This window comes from Lampetra planeri, chromosome 33 (genome assembly GCF_965212315.1).
Source record: "Lampetra planeri chromosome 33, kcLamPlan1.2.h2, whole genome shotgun sequence".
In the NCBI taxonomy this organism is placed as follows: Eukaryota; Metazoa; Chordata; class Hyperoartia; order Petromyzontiformes; family Petromyzontidae; genus Lampetra; species Lampetra planeri.
The window spans coordinates 1,086,488-1,107,853 of NC_136139.1; the positions used below are offsets into that span (position 1 = coordinate 1,086,488).

The 21,366-nt window shown below is 51.6% G+C and overlaps 1 protein-coding gene across 1 annotated transcript; it reads left to right on the plus strand.

Annotated features, from left to right (window-relative positions):
* The first annotated feature begins 688 nt into the window (after positions 1-688).
* LOC144729827 (uncharacterized) lies at positions 689-11,099 on the plus strand. Its single transcript, XM_078610342.1, has 10 exons — positions 689-936; positions 1,686-1,883; positions 2,470-2,574; positions 3,479-3,642; positions 4,617-4,823; positions 6,240-6,485; positions 6,708-6,879; positions 7,275-7,857; positions 8,069-8,225; positions 10,012-11,099. Exons 1-10 carry the CDS (start codon positions 689-691, stop codon positions 10,152-10,154), a joined length of 2,223 nt encoding a protein of 740 aa, XP_078466468.1. The 3' UTR covers positions 10,155-11,099.
* The last annotated feature ends 10,267 nt before the right edge of the window (positions 11,100-21,366 follow it).

Here is a 21,366-nt window from a genome sequence, read left to right on the forward strand (position 1 = left end):
AACAGGGCACTACAGTACTTCGCCCGGTGCTTGTGAGCCTGGTGCCTTCTATTTAAAAAAGAAACATCGATATCTACTATACAAGTAATCCGAGAGGCAATCATCGCGTGAGTTGTGATTATGTGGGCTCATGTCAGCAGGGTGTATTGTGTTGTGAGACAAACGTGCGGGTGCGGGTGGTGGAGGAGCAGTGATCGCACTGTCACTACGAAGCCAGCCCACCCCAGTTCGATCTCGGCCACGGTTGACACCAAAAGTGACGAGTGGTATCTGGGCCCGTTCTGGGGCCCCGATTCACCAAGCCACACCGACCGGCTGGGTGAAGTATGGCCACACAACACTCACGGCCGGCATTCCATGGGGAGGCCTATTCCCGGTCGTGGATTCCTTTGGGCAACGATTTAATTATTATTTCCGCAATGTTATTATGAAATATAATATGTTTATGACATGGGGTCTCAGAAGGATGATAATGATGATGAACAAAAGAAATTAAACAAAAACTGGCAAAAAAATGACACAATTCAAACTGGCAAAATAAGTGGGTTTCGAATGGAATTCCGTCGTCGCGAGAATCCCGTTCAAGGTTCCGCCTCGAACTCAAACAAAAGCGACGCTCCGTGGCTTAGCGTCGACATCCCGTGGGCTCCCCCCCCCCAGCAACAGGAGGACCCCGAGCGGGAGCACCATGACGGGCACGCGCTCCGAGGGCCGCCGGCGTTGCGCCGCCGACCCCACGAGCTCCTCCGCCTCCTGCGGGCTCAGCGCGGACGCCGCCCTGCGCAACGCCAACCGCGCAACCCGTGGCCCCTTTGTGTGGCAGAGGGCGCGCGAGCCCTCCCTGCGCGCGCCCTCCCTGCGCGCGCCCTCCCTGCGCGAGCCCTCCCCGCGCGTGCACAGCAACGCGGCGGAGTCACCGACGCCACCGCGGGGCAGGTAAGGGACCCGCGGACGGATGTTTCTGTCGCGACCGGCGGTATTTTTGTTCTTCGCGCAGCCTGCATCGTCGTACAGACACCCGACTCGACAAAAAATAGAGAACGGATGAAGGGGAGAGGTAACGACTTAGCCTGCCATGGTGGCACGGAGGGCAATGTGGTACGAGCAGGTGGTTGTAACACTCGGGCGGCGGTGACTCCAGTCGCATGTCAACATTTACAATTGTAAATGTTGTGGCTTGGCTCTCCAACACACCGGTGTGCTGTGCTAGTGACGAATTGGCACGTTCTGTTTACGTGACAACCCTTACTAGTTGGCTGTGTCGGGTGGTGGCGGGTTTTAACGACACATTTATATATTTACGCGATCTAACCCCAAAAACCTGTATTATGGATGATTTTGGTCGCGAAAGCCTCCTCCCACGTGTTAAACTGAGAGGCGTTCAGCTGAAACCGGGGGGTGGGCAACCAAAATAACACGATGAGCCACTTTTTTTTCAAATTCAGAACAAACAAACAATTCAATATTCCAAGAGCCGCCAATGCAACGTGAACAACGTCACGAAGCAGTGCTGACAGAGCCGCAGGTGGCCGACCCCTGGCTTGAACGTGGAGCATCTCGAGATCGCATTTGCATGTCCGTCGCGCGCACAGCACTTGCAAAGTTGCGCGGGAAATTAATCGTAGCTCTCAGCTTCGATCAAAACGAGGTCGGCTCTCCGTGAACTTCCGACTCGTGCTCCACAGCGCCGCGGTGGAGAGGACTGCGAGCAGACGTCCGGGTGCGCTGCTGCTCCGCAATGATGAAGACAGAAGCCACCGCGCCCTCCCGCCAGAGGTCGCGACCCCGCGCCAAACGAACCACGCGTCCGTGCCACGCGGAGCTCTACTGCCCCCTGGTGGTCACGGCGAAGCAGTGCAGGCAGCCGCGCCTCCTCGGACGAGGTATGTGGCTCTATCACTCGTATTACATTTTCTTCTTGGTTCTTACGGTAAAGTCACGTAGAAGGGAAATAATAAAATAATAAAAATAAAACATAATAAAATAATTCTCACGACGTTTCGGCTACAACGCAAGCAGCCGTCCTCAGGTGAAGAATGAAACACCACCAAGCTTGGAGCGTATATTTAAGAACCAAGAAGATGAATCCCTGCAGTCACGAAAGATTTAAATCGTATTACATTGTCATTCATCACGCGCGTGCTTTCTTTAATGGAATGTTTCGTCAAAGCGCTTTCTGTGGCCATGAAGCCAAGGCCGAGTGGTAAACTTGACGCAGGCAGGATTAGTTGTGGGTCACGTTTCACATTTCTGGGAGGCTCAACTCGGACACACGCCGAGGGGGGCTCTTGTGAAGTTTTATTGGTGCCCTGAACCTGCGTTCTCAAATCTAATCATGCATCGCTCCACGCCCATCTGTGCACTATTCCGTTTGAGTTTATTTGTTTGTATGCGTCTCCGTCACAATGTGGGTTGCTGTTCTCTGCTGCGGTGGTGGGGGGGGTCTCTTTGTCCCGAATGTGGTTTCAGTTCCAAGGCGATTCAAGGATGCTCGCACAAGCCTCCCCCAGAAGACTCGTGTGAAGACGCCTCACTCGGCCTCTCCCTGCACAAGCAAGTGAAGCTGCAGCAGCAGTGAGTTGTGTAGCCCCAGCGAGCGTGCTCGCCACGGGACCCCGTTTGGACATCTTACGCGTCTACGACGGGGATACGTTTTTGAATGTCATATTTTCAGAGATCGGAGATTTTTAGCCCCAAATGGGATTGCATTTCTAAGCTCCATATTTTTGGATTTTGACGTATTGAATGCGTTGATATATTAATAATGGAATTGCACATTGTTACGAAATGTTCCATCGGTAATGTGTTTGAACGCAATCGGTTTCTATGTTCGCATCGTCGCTCAAAGTGCGCCGCCAGAACTGCGTCACGTGACGGACCCTTTTTTCGGCCAGTAATGCACGGCAGTGATGTGACGTCACGTCCAATGGTCACGTCCCGTGATGTCACAAATTTCGGATGAATCCGATTTTCCAAAATTACATCCATAAATGTCATATCGAGGCCCGAATATTGCATTTTTTTTGTTCAGATTAATCCGAAAATGTCGAACACGTGGCCTCGTTTTATTCACCCCTTCTCGCGACGCGCGTTAAATCCACGTAGCCATTTGCCGTGTCCTGGATTTCCCTCGCTAGCTATAAATTCGAACTTAAGCACCAGAGGCGACTTAAATTCATAGCTCGCCACGGAACGGTGCTTGGATAGCAACGCAATGGATCGCAGAGCTGGGATCGACAAAATAATTGTCTGGACCAGGGGTCAGCAGTCTGCAGCTCCGGAGTGGCGCGCGGCTCTGAAAGGAGCTGCTTCGTGTCGTTGTCCGTTCGGGGCCACCACCGTCTCGTGTTCACCGCCACAGTGCATTGTGGGCTCTTGAAATGTCGAGTCTCTTGTTATTTTGGTTGTCGACCCCGCTGGGTCTGGGACTCTGTGCGAGGCATCACCTCCTGCGCCGCGTGTGCCATGTGACCACCAGGTGGAGCCCCGTGTCCATGGCCATCAATGACGACAATGCCTTCGAGCTGACGCTCTTGAGGGAGGCTGGGGTGAACCTGCTCCGCGTTCCCGGACAGCTCCTGCCGGCCATTCACGAGGCAGCTATGCTGGGCAAGACTCGTTGCCTGCGAATGCTGACTCAAGGTCCGCACAGAGCACACGCAAAAAATGCCCAATTACGCTCTTTCGTCTTTCCCCAATTTGACATTCTTTCTTTTTTGGCCAACAACACTTCGACTCGTAATTGAGATGTTTGCGCCATTCTCACGGCATCGGAGGCCGTCGTGAACGAACGTGTTGTGTTTCGCACACGCGCGCCGTCTGGCAGCTTGGGGGTAATGTCGCAATTCATGACGAATCCGTGACCCGCGGGACGAACCTGCACGGCTCGAACCATGAACGTCTCTCTGCAGCAGCAGCAGGCGGACCACGTGCTGCCAACGAGTGCCCCGATGGTGGGGAGTTGCTGACTCCAAATGAAAAGAATGGGTTTCTCTGTGACCTAAATGAGGGTGGTTCAATGGGTAAAGAGACTTCGTAATAATTTTGTGATCAACGTCAAATATGTAATCGTGAAAGACACGTAGCCTGGTACTCGTCTGCATATTTTTTTCTTACAGATCGTGGACTAAATTGCACACATAGTGCGCTCTGTCTGATATGGCAGTGCCCTGGCACAACTGCACATTACAAGTGCAGCGAGCTGGTATGAATATTTGTGCAGCAGTATCTCATTAGTAGCTATAACGTGAGCACATTATAGCATGATCATCATCAAAAGCAGAATCACAATAATAATCATAACAGCAGCAGAATGTCTTTTGGCTACCCATTATGCCACATCACACATTGCGTGCCGTTGAGAAGGGTGCGGATTGAATTGACGTGAAACGACGTGGCATATTCGCCAACACTTGTACGTGTTGGCATTTAAACTGGAAGAAAACATATCTCTACAATGGAACAACCAGTAAGTGGGGCAAGACAACTCACGCCGCATGCTGTTAAGTCTTTCGACTGAAAGCTTTAAATCGGAAGTTAGTAATAGCTGGCGGACGAAACTGTGCTTACACGTCCGTTCGATCTGCTCGCGATTTCCATTGTCGCCGCTCGCTCAGCTTTCCCAAAAGCCCTCGACGAGAGAACAAAGACCAACGACACCGCCCTGCACCTGGCGACCTGCCAGGGCAAGACGGAGTGCGTGGACATCCTGCTGCAGGCCGGAGCCAACCCCAATGTCCACAATACCTGGATGGAAACGCCTCTGTACAAGGGTGAGAGGCCTGTGTGCCCGCATGCGACCTCACTCAGGAGACTGGAATCACGCAAAGGGAAGCAGCAGCATTAGATCGAATGAGAAGTGTCGTTGAGTGTAACGGACCAAGGAGTGGAGGTGCTACGGTGGCGATGAGATGTTAACTACCTCGCCTGGTATGCAGGAGTCCGTGGGTTCAAACCCAACCCTGATGCCTGCTGCTGTATATTTGGAGTTTGAGTGTCTCTCTCCCCGTGGTCACGTGGATTTTTTCTCCGGGTCCTCCAGTTATTTCTTCCACATTTAGAATCAAAGTGAGTGTATGTGGCTGCAATACATTTCCACGCGCTAAGCCACTTCGTTGCGGTATCATTTGTGATAGCAAAGTCGCCTCTGAAAAACAGATATATCGCTCAGTGGGCCTTACCTGGTAAAATATTTTTTTTTAAAGTCTCACTGCCGGGCGTCATTTTTCCGTGGCAGCCCCCGCCGTCTGAAAAGTGACCATTATCGTCATCATCATCGTCATTATTATCATCATCGTCGTCATCATCATCATCATCATTGTCATCATCATCATCATCCTTGTCATCATAATCATCATTGTCATAATCATCATTGTCATCATCATCGTCGTCATCATCATCATCATTGTCATCATCATCATCATCATCCTTGTCATCATAATCATCATTGTCATAATCATCATTGTCATCATCATCATCGTCGTCATCATCATCATCATCATCATCGTTGTCATCATAATCATCATTGTCATAATCATCATTGTCATCATCATTGTCATCATCATCATCATCGTCGTCATCATCACCCCCACTGCTGTCGCTGCTGCTGCATATTCACAGCAGCAGCAGCGTTCACTTCGCACCTAAACTTTAAGGCCCCACCTCGTTCGCCGCCCTTTCGAGTGACGCTGAGTTTGGTTCCACACCTCAGAGTCACGGTCGTTCATGCCTCTGAAATATTGCACGCGTTCTACATCGCATTGCTATTGTTACTGTTAAACATGATGTTGTTGGCACTGAAAAGAGGCCTTGGGAGCTGCGTACCTGAATCTACACTGACCTACACAAAGAGGAACGCGCGCAGGTCAGGGACATCATTCCGACTACGATTGAGCGGAAAGTGGCAGAGGCAGGACACGTCGCCGGAGAGGGGTGATGGCGGTGGTCAAGGCTCATGACGGAGTGGAGGCCCAAGGAGCGAACATTTAATGTGGAGACCCCGCACCTCCGATTAGCACGGTTGGCTACGTACGGTGCGAAAGAAGTCCAAAACACGTGCATACACCACAGCAATCGTGTGTGGAAGAGCCAGGTGAATCCACGCAGCACGACAAATCAGCGAGATGTCCGTCTTCATCTCGGGGGTGGTGTTCATCCAGCAGCGGGCGGGTGTCGGGTTTGACGGCGGGGTTTTGTCCGCGTGCGGTTCCTCTACCCCCCTCCCCGTCGCTGTTACGCAGCGTGCGAGTACTTGCTGCTGGAGGTGGCCGAGCTGCTGGTGCGACACGGCGCCAACGTGAACACGCGCGACCTGCACAGCCACACGCCCATCTACGAGGCCATCACCCGCCACAGCCTGCCCATCGTGCAGCTGCTGGTGGCGGCGGGCGCCCGCGTGGACGTCCGCGACAACTACGGCGCCACGCCGCTCTTCGTGGCCGCCCAGTGCGGCGTGCTGAGCGTCGTCGCCTACCTCGTCCGGATGGGTCAGTGCTCTCGCGAGCGGCTCGGCGCGGCGCGTGTGTGCTCCGTCCCGAGAGCGCGCGCGGTACGATGCGCGGCGGCAAACCCTTCGGAGGAGAGGGCGTTCCGAAGCCTTCGCCTATTCCGCACGTATACGTTGCTGCACGTCCGTGAAGGAAAAGAGCTCCATAGCTCGTCGGATTCCTCCCGCAGTCTAAATAAACATCGCGACTTGCGATTCGCAGGCTCCGACGTGGAGAGGGCCACGCAGGATGGGAGCACGCCGCTCTTCGAGGCGTGCAGGAACGGCCACGAGGAGGTGGCCGCCTTCCTCGTGGCGTCCGGGGCCAAAGTGAACCGGCCCAACGACGGCGAACTGCTGCCCCTGCACGCGGCCGCCCAGCAGGGCAGCCTGCGGTGAGCGCTGCCCTCCGTGTTGGCACCGCTGCTGCTGCTGCTCCTGTTGCTGCTGCTGCTCCTGCTAGCGCTCCTGCTGCCGCTCCTGCTGCTGCTGATGTTTCTGCTGTTGCTGCTCCAGGTCACTCTTGCGAATGGGACTCATCCTGGTCTCTCTATTTCTCATCTGGTTAAACAAAATCAACTTGAAGCCACCAACGACACTACCACCAACATTCGACTTTCGCAATTAAACCATCCACCATAAACCGTCCAATCTTACAACCACCAACGACCCCATCAACATCACCACTGCCACCACCATCAACCCCAGGACTCCTTCATTGTCCTTACACAATTACTTCCACCACTGCAACGGCCGCCACCAATTGCGGTCCATGCGCTCTTCCGTGCAGGCTCACGTCGCTGCTGGTCGAGTCGACGAGCCGGATCGCCGTGGCTCGGAGTGGCATTAGCCCACTTCACCTGGCTGCCAAACACAACCACGACGACGTCCTGGGCACGCTGCTCGACCTCGGGTTTGACCCCAACGCACTCCTGTCTCACAGCCGCTCCAAATACTTCGAAGACCGCCGCACCACGGCCCTCTTCTTCGCCGTTTCCAATAACAATCTGAACGCCGCTCGCCGCCTGCTGCGAGCCGGCGCCGACCCGAACCTGGACGTTCTCCAGCCGTTGCTGGTGGCCGTGCGGATGAATTCGCTGCCCCTCGTGGAGGCCCTCCTGGAGCACGGCGCCGACACGGAGAAGCCCGTCGTGACGATCGGGCGCCCCACCGCGTTCCCGTCGGTGCTCATTTATTGCGCCAGCGACGTGCGGATGCTCGGCTTGCTCCTGCGCGAGGGGTGCGACGCGCGCTCATGTTTCGATTGTGCCTTTGGCGTGGACTCGCACCACGTCCAGGTAAAGGCCGAAGAGGAGGGGCTCTGGGAAACACACGAGCATGCGATAACCCCGCTGCCCAATAGAACCATGCAGGTACGGATGTGCAATCAATCCAGTTTATTTGATTTAGAGGTCGGAATGAACTGTTTCCAAATACACTACCAAATAAAATTAATTATTAATCATCGGATACCAATAGGTAAAACTAATATCAGTCAAATATCATTACCATCGTAATGGGAAACTGATATCGGGATGATCAAAAGCTGCTGGGTTCTAATTTTCTGTTCTGTGAACATTGCAGTTCTGTGAGCTGTTGACGAGCAAAGCGATGAGCCCACACTGCGAGTCCATTGTGTGCATGCTGCTCGAGCACGTGGCCAATGTGCACCTCTGCTCCTGCATCCTCCAGCTGCTCTGGGAGAACTGCGAGGATGTGGTGACGATCCAGCGGCTGGCAGGTACCCTCCCCCACGGCGCCATCGGTTTCTCACTCTAAAAACAACTACTACTACTGCAACAGTAAACAAGACGACGATTGATTGGTTTATACATTTTGTTGTTGTTGTGCTAGGTGCTGAAAGCGTTTGACGACTTAAGTAAAACCATATTTACGTAAAACTATACAAATATGGTATGGAAGAGCTCCATAATAGAGTTTTTTTGGGGTTAGATCGCGTAAATGTATAAATGTGTCGTTAAAACCCGCCACCACCCGACACAGCCAACTAGTAAGGATTGTCACGGAAACAGAACGTGGCCAATTCGTCACTAGTACAGCACACCGGTTTGTTGGAGAGCCAAGCCACAACATTTACAATCGTAGTACTGCCAGTAATTACAACTAGCTTCATCAGGCGACAGCCAGATTTGTGGAGAAGTCCTCCTGTTTCGTTCCTTATGTAGAGGCGTAGATGTGGTGACCACGCTTCTGCGCTCTTGCGGCACGTGGGGGGGGGAATTACTGAGGCAACGTACATTGTGCGAGCCCTTTGAACTTGTCCTTCCTGTCTATTGTGTGTATTAAAATAGCCCCACCAACGGTAATCCCTATTGAAGTAAGCTGCCCTTTGTAGGCATGCATTTAATAAATGTATTATTTGATGATTCGCTTCCACGCAGCACTAAGGCGGTAGCTATCCGAACGGTTAAAGTTATTTTTATTTCTTTCAATTTCGATAGATTATCTAATTAGTCTTGGCCAGGAGTATCTAGTTTTGCACAGAATTTCAACATTATCAAAATCAATTGAGTGTCCTAGTTGGCACGCGTGTTCTGCTACTGCTGACAGTTGTATTTGGGAGAATTTAATATTTCTCTGATGATCTTTTAGTCTCGTGCTGGTCATTCGTCCTGTTTGCCCACCGTAACATTTACCACACGTGCAGTTAATCCAGTACACAACTTCTGTTGATAGCTTCGGTAATACATCTTTTGTACCAGATATTAATTTCTGTATTTTATGTACAGTAAGCAAGACTCCACTTATCCGTGGCGACGTTGGGGACTGATATATCAGCGACCCGAATATCCGCAGCGTTATTTGTGAATTTACCCCACTCATTCACAGGGAAGAAATCGTGCGTAGCCCGCGGGCTAATGAGAATAATATTTAGCGTGACTCCTCTTAACCACAAGTAAGGTGCACGTAACAGGAAGCTGTTCCGCAATAAGCGATGGGATGAGCTTTTAGCTGCGGATAATTAGAAATATAGGGCCGCTGATAATATAAGTTCTCGCAGACCCAATGGCTGCCCTGAATAATGGCAGTCATGGGTAATAGGGTGGAGAGGAGTTTTCCTATATTATGGGCCAATATATTACCTTGTAGTCTAAGCCAGCGGTTCTCAAGCCTGTGGTCCGCGGATGCCTGGTGGCCCGCGAAATGTTTGGATGTTGAAGAGGGGTCTAAAATGTTTGGAGCCGCTGGTGTAGGCAGCGGTGTCTAAGAGGGGCCTACAGGGTGATGCTCGAGGCAAGTCGTGTAACAAGCTGGCACTCGATGTTTTTTCGTGTAATCCGACCCCACTGATTCTGAAAGTTGCCGTTGCCAAGCCAAATCTAATGGCCTGAAGCACATAATTCAAGATGGCGGCCAAGATGGTCGCCAAATAAATAAACGGATTGCTTTTGGCTACCAGATGAGCCAGACCAACCATTTCAAAACTTTTTGTGCAGGGTCATTGATGTCAAAACAGCGAATGATATTTTTGTCAACCCCCTTTCCCTTCTACTTATCTTACTCAGAGACCCCCCGTTCGCTGATCCACCTGTGCCGTCTGAAAATCCGCTCTACCCTCGGTCGGAAGCGTCTGCGCTCCATACAGTGCCTCCCGCTGCCCCCTCTGCTGAAGAATTACCTTGGCCACGTCGAGGACAGCAGAGCCTGATCCAACGGCATGCCCATCATCGCATGCGACATAATATATGGCGACCGTGCGCATGTTTGTGTTGTGAGCAACATCCTTTTAAAATCAGTATGCTGTCGACAGAGCTTTAATATGGATTATTTTACGAATAAAATTCATGTTTTCAGCATTGATGACTTCCAAACCCGAGAGCAGAGAGGGTCAATGACCTCCCTAAACTTGAAGCTGTCACTGGAGTTTCCACCTTTTCCAATAAGGCAAGGGTTGTCTCAGTCAGCCTCGGTCGTCAGTGTGTGGTAAATCATAATAAAGTTAAACACAACGAAACCAGACCTTGGTACAAATCAATTCCTGCTACGTTAATACAGGTATCAATTCCCCACACTGTCTTGGTCAAGCTCTGACCAAGTGGCAACCCTAATTATGAGCTCCGTACAATCATCTTGTAATATTTACAGAGATAAACTTGGTTTGAGGGCCGCTGGATTTTCAAAACTTAAAAAAAAAATAGTTTGTCCAGACTCGGTTTACCGTGAGGAGGGTACAGTGCGTAGGAAAAACATTGATGAACAATGAAAACTCGTCTCGAGTAATTCCCCACTCCCTTCTCCTCACCCCGCAAATCCCACACTCCACAATACGCTGGTGCTTGACTCGCTGCTAGGGAATGATAGTTGATAGGATGCGACAAAGTGCAACCTCTCAGATAGGCAGGCAGGAGGAGCTGGGTGCCATCCTATCGGTGCTTATTAGTTCTCTCTGTGCAGCGATATGTGTAAGATTGCTGATGTAATAATGTAGGCTCACATTTCATATGTGAATGGAATGTACGATATGTGTAATGTGTGTTATTTATATATTGTTGTTACATTTGTAGGAACATGGGTCTGTAAATGCATCATGTTGATATTATGTACTCTATATGATGTACTTTTCGACGAGCTGTGTGAATAAAGTGCATTGCGTATGAATATGGACGTATATATATGTTTGGATGCAGTCTTGGGAGCGCTTTAGTACTCTTGGGGTATCCTTATCGTCTGGACGAAAGTTAATCATCAGAATTGTATTTCTGTAAGCATTTGGCCACGGCTCGAAAGGTTTGAAGGCGGATACTGCCACTTCCCCCCACCCAAGAAAAAAATTATGTCAAAAACGAGCGATTGTCAAGATGAGAATTTAATCCTCTGTGTCCGCGTATTTTAACGTTGTTGCAAGGGTAAGAATGATCGGGGTGATATTCTTTACTGTGAAAAGACGTCAGGGGCCATTCTGCCGTGTGGAGAGTCTCGCGTGATTTATTCCTTGTTTTGTCGATATCTGGATTCAGTCAGATTCTGGATTTAGATTAATAATTTTTTTACATCAGCTTAAGATGTGGACGGTGGCATTAATGTATTAATCCCAGCCACACAGTACCTCCTCATTTTTGAAAAGATGAAAATGTGCAGCCCTGCAGTGGCTTGAGCCCACCACTGCCCGCAGAAGGTCATCATCGAGAAACAGCTCTTCAAGAGGCAGCCGTTCTCGAGGGTATTTGGCCTCCTGTATCACGCTGGCCAGACAACTTGCAATAGCTGGGAGCCACTCACACACTCACTACCACAGCACGCAACGTGATGATTGACGACCTCTTGACTAATCGTCCGTACTGCTGGATGGGCAAACGAGGAGCTGGATTCGAGGGTTGGGGGGGTGAGGATGGATTTAAGGAGCCCGCTCCGTTGCTTCGACTGCCGCGGTGGGAGAGTGAATTGGAAGCGGAGAGGTCTGTGGGACCGCACGTCAAGCTGGCCGTGTCAACCTCGACAGGGGCCTTCCACCCCTTACGCACACCGCCGATACACACCCCGTGTACACACCCCGTGTACACACCCCGTGTACACACCCCGTGTACACACCACCGTGTACACACCCCGTGTACACACCACCGTGAATATGCGGTGTGTACATGCACGACACGAAGCGCCTTGTAGCAGTGCTGTTATGCAAGCTCGTTGCGTGGTTTGCCTGCAGCGTTCTGTTTGTGGTTGACACACAAAACAAATCGAGAGTGAGGAGTCTGTAGGGGAAGTGTCTACAAGAGCACGCGCGTGCCACGTGCAGCTGCTGCTGCTGCTAAGTGCACGAATGGCTCTAAGACACGCCGCATGCTGGGTGGTGGTGGTGGTGAGAGGGTGGTGGTGGTGGGGGGGTGGTGGTGGTGTTGGTGGAGGGTGGTGGGGGGGGTGGTGAGAGGGTGGTGTTGGTGGGGGGGTGGTGGTGGTGTTGGTGGGGGGTGGTGGGGGGGTGGTGGGTGGTGAGAGGGTGGTGTTGGTGGGGGGGTGGTGGTGGTGTTGGTGGGGGGTGGCTGGGGGGGTGGTGTTGGTGGAGGGGTGGTGGTGGGGGTGGTGGTAGTGGGGGGTGGTGGTGGGGGGGGTAGTGGGGGGGGTGGTGATGTTGGTGGGGGGGGGTTTTGGTCGGTTTTGGATTAATTCGACCGACGTCGTTTGGGAGCAGATCGACATCAACACAAAGAGACTTCGGAATAATAAAAACGAAATTCAATTGTTAATGAGCACAACTGCTTTACTGTTAGCTGATCCTCAGCTTTTTTAGTAAAGCTTTTTCCGTCTTTTAAAGTGTCAGTCTGAGAATTGTACTGTGGGACATAAGCGCGTGTTGTAGCCCTCGGGGAATGTGGAGTTGCAACCGGATTCTCAAAACAATTAAAGCGATCTTACCTGGAGCTTGTGCTAAAATGAGGATGCGTAATGGGAAAAGGGGAATTGAATTTGCATGCAGAAACGAATAAACAGCAGGCGGGATATTATACAGGTCTGCGGTATATCGTTGCTGCAAGTATTTGGCCCGAAGCAGTTGGGAAGCCAGGCGGATTCTCTCCCTGCGACATTCAACTTGTCTGGCACTCTCCGCGTCTCCTCTGCTGGCTGGCTGCCTGGCTGGCTGCCTGGCTGTCTGCCTGGCTGGCTGCCTGGCTGGCTGCCTGGCTGGCTGCCTGGCTGGCTGCCTAGCTGGCTGCCTGGCTGGCTGCCTGGCTGTCTGCCTGTCTGTCTCGCCGTGTCTCAGTAGCTCGCCTCGCGAAGGCAGCGTCGCTGCACTTCGCCAACTCTCACACACAGTTCACTACATTTCGCATTATTAGCTCATTATCAGAGGTTATTAGTCCATATCTATTACACGTTTGTAGTCGCATGCATGGCGTTTTATGCCTTTTGGGCCCTGTGGCCCAGCAAACCACGACCTGAAAGAAATCATTTCAGAATAAATCGGCTGATAGCATAAAACACCTGAAGTGAAGTTGGTCCATTAAATGACAGTTGGTATCTAGACAGGAAACTCGGGGAAGCGCTCGCTCAAGTTACTTTACGCAACCCGGCCCAGGACTCCAACTCGCCACCCTCCCTGCTCACACACGAGGCCACGAATTACCCACAGCCATGAACCACCCCGAGCCGAGCCCCCTCACCGGCGCGACAACTCGTGCCCAGGGCTCGCCAGGTGGGTGGGCAGCGTCACGCGGTCACTCGCCCGCCACTCCACGGCATCATGGCAGCGGCATCGATTCGCGCACCACCTCCTGGGCATGGCAGGTCGGTCCTTGGTGATCCCCCGCCAGCCCCTTTTCAGAAGCGGCCTGGGTCACAAATGACAGCTCAACGACGTGACTTTAACACGTGGACATTTATAGCGGCCAAATTCTCCGAACGCGTGTTTTATAAATGTGGAGGGGAAAATAACCGGAGGATCCGGAGAAAAATACACGTGACCACGGGGAGAGAGAGAGATGACAACTCCAAATATACAGCAGGCTTCAGGGTCGGACTCGAACCCACGACCTCTTGTATAGCTGGCGAGGGAGGTAACATCTCCTAGCCACCGCGGTGTGCAAGTCGATGCTCGTGCCCCCTGCTCATCCCCTTCAAGTCCAGGGGCGGCATGCGGCATCAGCAAACTGGGCAAAATCGAATGTGAACATGAAGTCGTTGAGATGCATATGTTGAGTCGTTCCACGTATGCAGCACCTTACCGTACACGTGTCACCAATGTCGTCGTGTTCCATTCAAAAGCGTTGTTTTAAAGGAAACAGTGCATGTATCCAATCAACACTTATCAATCGCACTAAGAAGAGTCACAATCGCACGTGCCGAGCACATTTGTACATATACAAAACGGTATTTTTAAACCTGCTTCTCTCAAACGTGTTTCTATGGCAGGGGAGCGTCCATTAATGACGTCACGCACCTAGGGGGGGGTTAGACATTTGTGACCATGTGTGACGAGGGGGGGGGGGGTGTTTGAGAAATGTGACGTCACATCAAAATTCGCAACTTTAAATAAATATGGACAGCACGTTCTACTGAATAAAACAGACTTTTTAATGTTTTCTCCTACAACATCAGAGTGCAGCGCCACATTAAATACGCACTACAATGACAATAGTTTAAAGCGATTTGAAGCATGTTTTATTTTCAAAATCCAAATATGGTTTTTTGGGGGGGGGGGCAAAGCTTTGTGACGTCATATTTGAGGAGGGGTCTGACTTTTTGTGACGCCTTGTGACGAGGGGGGAGGCGGTCAAAAATCGTCCAAAATCGCGTGACGTCATTTATGGACGGCCCCCAGGCTGATGTTGTACTGTACACGTATGCGCCACGTCTCTCGTAACACTTCGTTGGCAGTGGTGCACAGGCACTAGGGGTCGGCACGGTTTGGCTCAAACCACCAAACCGCGGTTTGAACCGAACCAAATCGGTTTGGTTTGGCTCTGTTTGAACTGGTTCGGTTTGGTTTGGGGCTACGAAAACCGACTCGGTTTGGCTCGGACAGGGTGGAACCGGCTCAAACTAGTTTGGTTCAAGCCAACTTAAGAGGTTTGGTTTAGCTTAGTTTGGTTTGGTTTTGGTTTGGTTTGGTTCAGTCGTCGCTGGTTTGGTTTGGATTGCTCAATTTGAAACCAGTTTGAGTCGGTTCAAACCGTGCCGACCCCTAACAGGCACCGAGAACGGACGCGCAACGACGATGTGTGACGTCAGTCCTCTGTGCGTTTGGTGGACACGCGTCATGTGTCTGCTCCGCTGCCCGGAGATCCACTCGGGGTCACGTGCTCGTTGCTGTGTGGCGCCTTTACACAATGAAGCCCCTGTGACCAATTCGTTTTAGTTTCAGCCGCTTGAATTTAGATGTTTTAAATCACTCAATCTTCGTTATGCTACGTGGAGTCATCGGGGACAATTACCCGGACTTTGTAAGATGGATGTTGATGTTTTTCAAACTCCGATTAGGTTCTGATTATTCCCACTGGTTCTCGTAGTTGGCGGATATTATCGAGGCTTTGCTGAAACTACACCGCATATGTGCGATACCCAAAGGTGTATGTGCGTGCGAGATGGCCGTCGATGTTTAAAAGATCTAAAAATAAATACTAAGTAATAAAAAACGGTGGAGTGGTGGCACAATGGTTAGCGCACTGCGCTATGTACCCGGCGACTGGACATTCATTCACGGTTAGATCTGAACCAGTCCTGTCCCTTCCTTCCATTCCCTCCATTCATCAACTCGCACTAACCAGAGCGGTGAAGTATGGCCCCTCCCCCCCCTTGATAGACACTGCGTGAGAAGGCATTCATCTATCGGTAGATAATTAACCGTTTTTAAAACCATTTCGTGCACAATTTCACGCCTGAATGCATCATAAAGTACATCGGCTGTATTGTTTTTGTAGACTGTGTAATCGCTTAAATGTACGTACTGGTGGTCTGCGTGAGTTCACACACAAACGTCACTGTTGAGGAACACATCACAATCTGCCGTCTGAGAACATCCACGCGTCTCTTTGTGTTTGCATGTTGTCGTGAGAATTGACTGCAAGTGTCTCCACTAGAGGTGTCCCCTCTCTCGCTCGCTCGCTCTCCGTTCTGGCTATGAAGGATGAAATGCAAAAAAAAGAGAGACTTTTTTTTGACTGTCAGCGTGTTTGATTGTCAGCAGGGCATGCGTGCAAGCTCTGCTCATTTGACTGCACACACAAACACGGGCCCTGCATCGCGCGCTTTCAGATGCGCTTCTGCGGCCGTCTGGCACGCTCTTCCTTCCGATATTATAGAAAGCCACTGGAGCCGTGCACTTTTAAATCATATGAATTGAAAACTCATTTCTTTAGAACTGCTTTGTTGTGTTGAGTTTGTTGTCCTTCCCTGCGCACCTCCGATTATCACGGTCGGCTACGTACGGTGCAAACGACGTTCAACACACTCACTCCCACATGCCAGCGAGTCCTCGCTGGAGCATCTCTGGAGGCAAACAGAAACTTGTGCATCTATGTCATTGTATGCCTGTAGACTTTACTTATAATCGAAGTATGTTATACGGCCCACATTTTGAAACAAAATAAGAGGAGGAGGACTGCCACAGCGATGTAGCGCACTTGGCTTTTGCAATGCAGAGGCCTCCCAGGCGCGGCAGTTAAAACAGTGGAGCATTGTTTCTTGAATCCTCTTGTGGACGAATGTGCGGAAACCTCGGTGGCTCGGAAAGAGGGGCCGTGTTTACCCCGTCCCGCACCTCCGATTAGCGCGGTTGGCTTACGTGCGGTGGGTGGTACTGCGAAAGAAGTTCAACAAATAGATTTACAACAACAACAACCGCCATTCGCCACTAAGTGGCGGTGACGTTACCACGACGCTTGTGCCAGGCTGTGAGGCCACGTGAAGTGTCGAACGCCTGCTGGTAGGAGGTCACGGGAGCAGACCCAGTTGCCACGGGTCGATATATACATATATATACACATACAACATACACACACAGCATGGCAGGAAGCGGGGTTGTTATTGTTCCTCTATTACCGTACTCCGAGGACTGGAGGGGATTCCTCCCCGGGCACCGCGGGGCCGTTCCTGCGAGAGGCAGCGATGATGAACGACTCGCGATGGGAGGAGGCGCGCGCCCAGACGCCGCGGTGCCTGCAGCTGCTGCTGCAGCCTCCCTGCACCTGGGCCTCTATCCTCAACCAGCAGGCAGCCTCGCCATCACTCCAGTTCCCCATCATTCCACCAGCAAGCCGCCCTGTCGTTGTTATCGCGTGCTGTACGTGTATTGGTCTTTACAGCGGGCTCATATTTGCGCCACGCAGATGGTTACATTTTTATTTCGTTACGAATACATTTAAACAGTCGCTTGAAATGATATCAATTATACCCACTTGATATTTGGCTAGGGTGCTATTTATTTCTCATTCTACTTGCCTAGATGGTTGATGGAGCTGATGACCAACATTCTTGAAAACAATGTCATCATCACAAGGGTGATGATGCGGCGGGGAAAGCATCCTCGTTGACCCGAGGAGCTGTCCTGGGTAGGGGCACCCTCGGTCCTTACCGTCCGGTAGCGAGCGACATGAAACTACCACCACCTCATCACCCCCAACACCATCATCGCCACCTCATCACCAACACCATCACCACCACCTCATCATCATCACCACTACCTCATCGTCCATGCGTGGCTGCTCCCCTCTGCTCGATCACACAGCTGTTGCTCAGTCAACACGCCACGACCCCCCCTCCCCCAGGCCTCCCACGGCCTGGTCTTAGACCTCCAACTCAGCCTGGTCTTAGACCTCCAACCCCGCCTGGTCTTAGACCTCCAACCCCCCCTGGTCTTAGACCTACAACCCCCCCTGGTCTTAGACCTCCAACCCCCCCTGGTCTTAGACCTACAACCCCCCCTGGTCTTAGAGCTCCAACCCCCCCTGGTCTTAGACCTCCATCCCCCCCTGGTCTTAGACCTCCAACCCAGCCTGGTCTTAGACCTCCAACCCCCCCTGGTCTTAGACCTCCAACCCCCCCTGGTCTTAGAGCTCCAACCCCCCCTGGTCTTAGACCTCCAACCCCCCCTGGTCTTAGACCTCCATCCCCCCCTGGTCTTAGACCTCCATCCCCCCTTGGTCTTAGACCTACAACCTCGCCTGGTCTTAGACCTCCAACCCCCCCTGGTCTTAGACCTCCAACCTCGCCTGGTCTTAGACCTACAACCCCCCCTGGTCTTAGACCTACAACCCCCCCTGGTCTTAGAGCTCCAACCCAGCCTGGTCTTAGAGCTCCAACCCCCCCTGGTCTTAGACCTACAACCCCCCCTGGTCTTAGAGCTCCAACCCAGCCTGGTCTTAGACCTCCAACCTCGCCTGGTCTTAGACCTCCAACCTTGGCCACCGGACTTGCGCGAGAGCCACCGTACCGTTTTAAAATATTCCTCATACCATATTTTAAATCTCTATTCAGCTTGCAAGAATATCGATCAATACTAATTTCGCGAAGGCAATGTAAGTAATTGCACTTATGTGAACGAATTATTGCTTTACAACTTTGGTGCATGTTACTTGAATCTGTATTGCAACCGTCATTCCAAAACAAACTTCTGCATAATTACTTCAGCGCGTTCTGGAAGTCGTATTTATTTTACGCGACATTCCTTGGTAATAAGTGTGATTTCATATTTTTCCGCTGTATTTTTTTCTTCAAATGTCATTCTCAAATGTTCTGCCACGTCCTGTTGACGCAACCATTACACGAAGGACCCTGGCCCATGTAGACTCTGCTTACGAGTAATCACAACGCACGCGTGCAGCCAAGCGGGCGTGGGGAATGATACCCGTTTTAGAATTAAGTACAAAGTTGTGGGTTTCCTTGAGGTCAGCGATGCCATTCAGTAGAGGTGCCGCAACACTCTCATCTGCGTGTATATTTCTGTTCATGAATACCGTAACAAAAGTAATGTTTCAGTTTTAACACACAGTAGGCTTTCGCGACCAATATTTTCCACAATAGAGTAAATCCACTACTCTATTTACAATTGTAAATGTTGTGGTTTTGTGAATGTTGTGAGTTTACTCTCCAACACGCCGGTGTGCTGAACGAGTCACGAATCGACACGTTTTGTTTACGTGACAAACCCCTTACTAATTGGCTGTGTCGGGTGGTGGCGGTTTTAACGACGCATTTATATATTTACGCGATCTAACCCCTCCCCCCCCCAAAAAAAATAAACTTCATCACGAACGAATGTTTTCCACACCGTTCACATTGTCTTCACACAATGTATCACTATTACGACGTGTTTCTTGTCGCGGTGCCTTTCTGTGTTGCCTCTGTGCGCGTGTCAACACGTGATGTGTGGGGGTAATGTCATGGTGGGATTACACGCGGAGTTATCGTGACTGGGGCGAGGCGAACATCGTTTGCGCACGGTTCGTCTCGAGGTCGTGCCCGCGGCTTCGTGCTCATCCGGTAACGCTGCTCGCTGCAGCGTCGTGTCCAGGTGGAGCATCACGACGGAAACACGCGAGTCGCATCCTGAACCAGGATAGTTCCGTGCGACACGCGGTGTTGTTGAACACCGCACTCGCGGTTTACACTCTGGGGCGATAACGCGTGCAGCTGAGTTAATTGATCATTGGAACACAAAGGCATCGTGTGGTGACGTCGCCACTGGTGGAGAGAGGGTAGGTGTCTTAATCGATAATTGGAACACAAAGGCATCGTATGGTGACATCACCACTGGTGGAGAGAGAGGGTAGGTGTCTTAATCGATAATTGGAACACAAAGGCATCGTATGGTGACATCACCACTGGTGGAGAGAGAGGGTATGTGACTTAATCGATAATTGGAACACAAAAGGCATCGTGTGGTGACATCATCACTGGTAGAGAGAGAGGGTAGGTGACTTAATCGATAATTGGAACACAAAGGCATCGTGTGGTGGTGACGATGATGCTCATGAACAATGCTGGGGGGGGCTTCACCCGTCGGACCAGTTCAGCGGAGTGCGATTGGGAACCTGCGGCGCGATAAAACGCAGAGTCCGTGAGCTTCGGAGTCGTTGTGACAACGCGAGGCCCCCCCCCCCGCTCCACAGGCGACTGGGGTGACCGCGCTGGGCTCCAGGGCCGAGTTGAGACGTCCAACGGCGTGCGGTGGCATTGGTGGGAGACGCGTAGGGCCCAATGCAGTACAAGGTGGTCCAGATGTATTGTGACCCGCAATTAATTGACCCCAAATATTTGTATTCCCTTTGCATATTCATTTATGTTTTAAATAAAACTTACTTGAAAAAAAACCGCCTTTGAGTTTTATAGAGTCACGAGACCTCTGGACCACCCTGTAAAATGATGTTGCTGCATTACGTCTCCCAAATGATTTCAGTGGCGTATCTCCGAGTGGATCACCAACCCTGCGTTTAGCACAACGCAGCCGCGTCAACTCCACACGTGCACGACGATAAACAACAACAGCAACCGGGTGACGCCTTGGGCAATGGCCTTGCTTCAAAGGGCCAAACGCACTTCCTCCCGCCCCAGCACGCTTCTTCTCAGAACCCCGCGTGCAAGTCTGCGCTGCGACGCAGTTGATGGGACCGTCAATAAAAGCGTCTCAAGTTCTCTCTGCATCCCCGTCGACGCTGTTTAATTGAGTTGTCCCGCTCGTTGTTCGAAATTATCTAAACTATAAACTCAACTTGTTTTTCATTTTACCAGCTAAGGCCCGTTTTGAGCTATTTAGCTCTCTTTTCAGAAGCGACCTGGCTATCACGAATGATAGATCGACGAAGTGGCTTATCACGTGTAAATGTATCGCAGCCAAATACTCTAAACGCGTAGATATGTCGATTCTAAATGTGGAGGGAAAAATCGGAGGACCCAGAGAAAAATCCACACGACCACGGAGAGAGAGAGAGACACCGCAAACTCCAAATATACAGGCGTCAGGGTCGGAATCGAACCCACGACCTCCTGTACGATGTCCGACGTTTCGCACCACGTGCTGGAAGAAGCTCCCAGTACGTGGAGCGATGCGTCCGCAGCACCGTGGCGAACGGCACGCGGCGGTCGGAGGCGAACCTCGGGGGGGTCTGAGAGCCGCGCAGCTCAGCGGCAGAGACCCTGAAGCAAGTTGGTCCAATCTCTCGGTCTCGTCCGTCGCCACGCGCCTCGACTGCAGTCCCCGTGGAGATCTGCAGGGGCCAGTATGCCACGCGTTTTTCCGGGACCCGCAATGCGCGCGCAGAGCGACCGCGTTGCGCTGGGAAGGCTTCGCGCTCTCGCAGCTCGCCGCTCATTGACGGACATCGGCGCGCGCGCGCCGTGTTGGTGGTTGATGTTGGTGGTTGATGGTGGTTGATGGTGGTGGTGGTGGTGGTTGATGGTGGTGGCCGCACGGTGCTGGGATTGAAAACGGC

Bases quoted from the DNA above. Each gene is read 5' to 3' on its own strand.
- LOC144729827 (XM_078610342.1), top strand. From the start codon at position 689: ATGACGGGCACGCGCTCCGAGGGCCGCCGGCGTTGCGCCGCCGACCCC. The intron at 6,486-6,707 runs GTCAGTGCTCTC...TGCGATTCGCAG, and splicing joins CGCCTACCTCGTCCGGATGG to GCTCCGACGTGGAGAGGGCC. The intron at 7,858-8,068 runs GTACGGATGTGC...TGAACATTGCAG, and splicing joins TGCCCAATAGAACCATGCAG to TTCTGTGAGCTGTTGACGAG.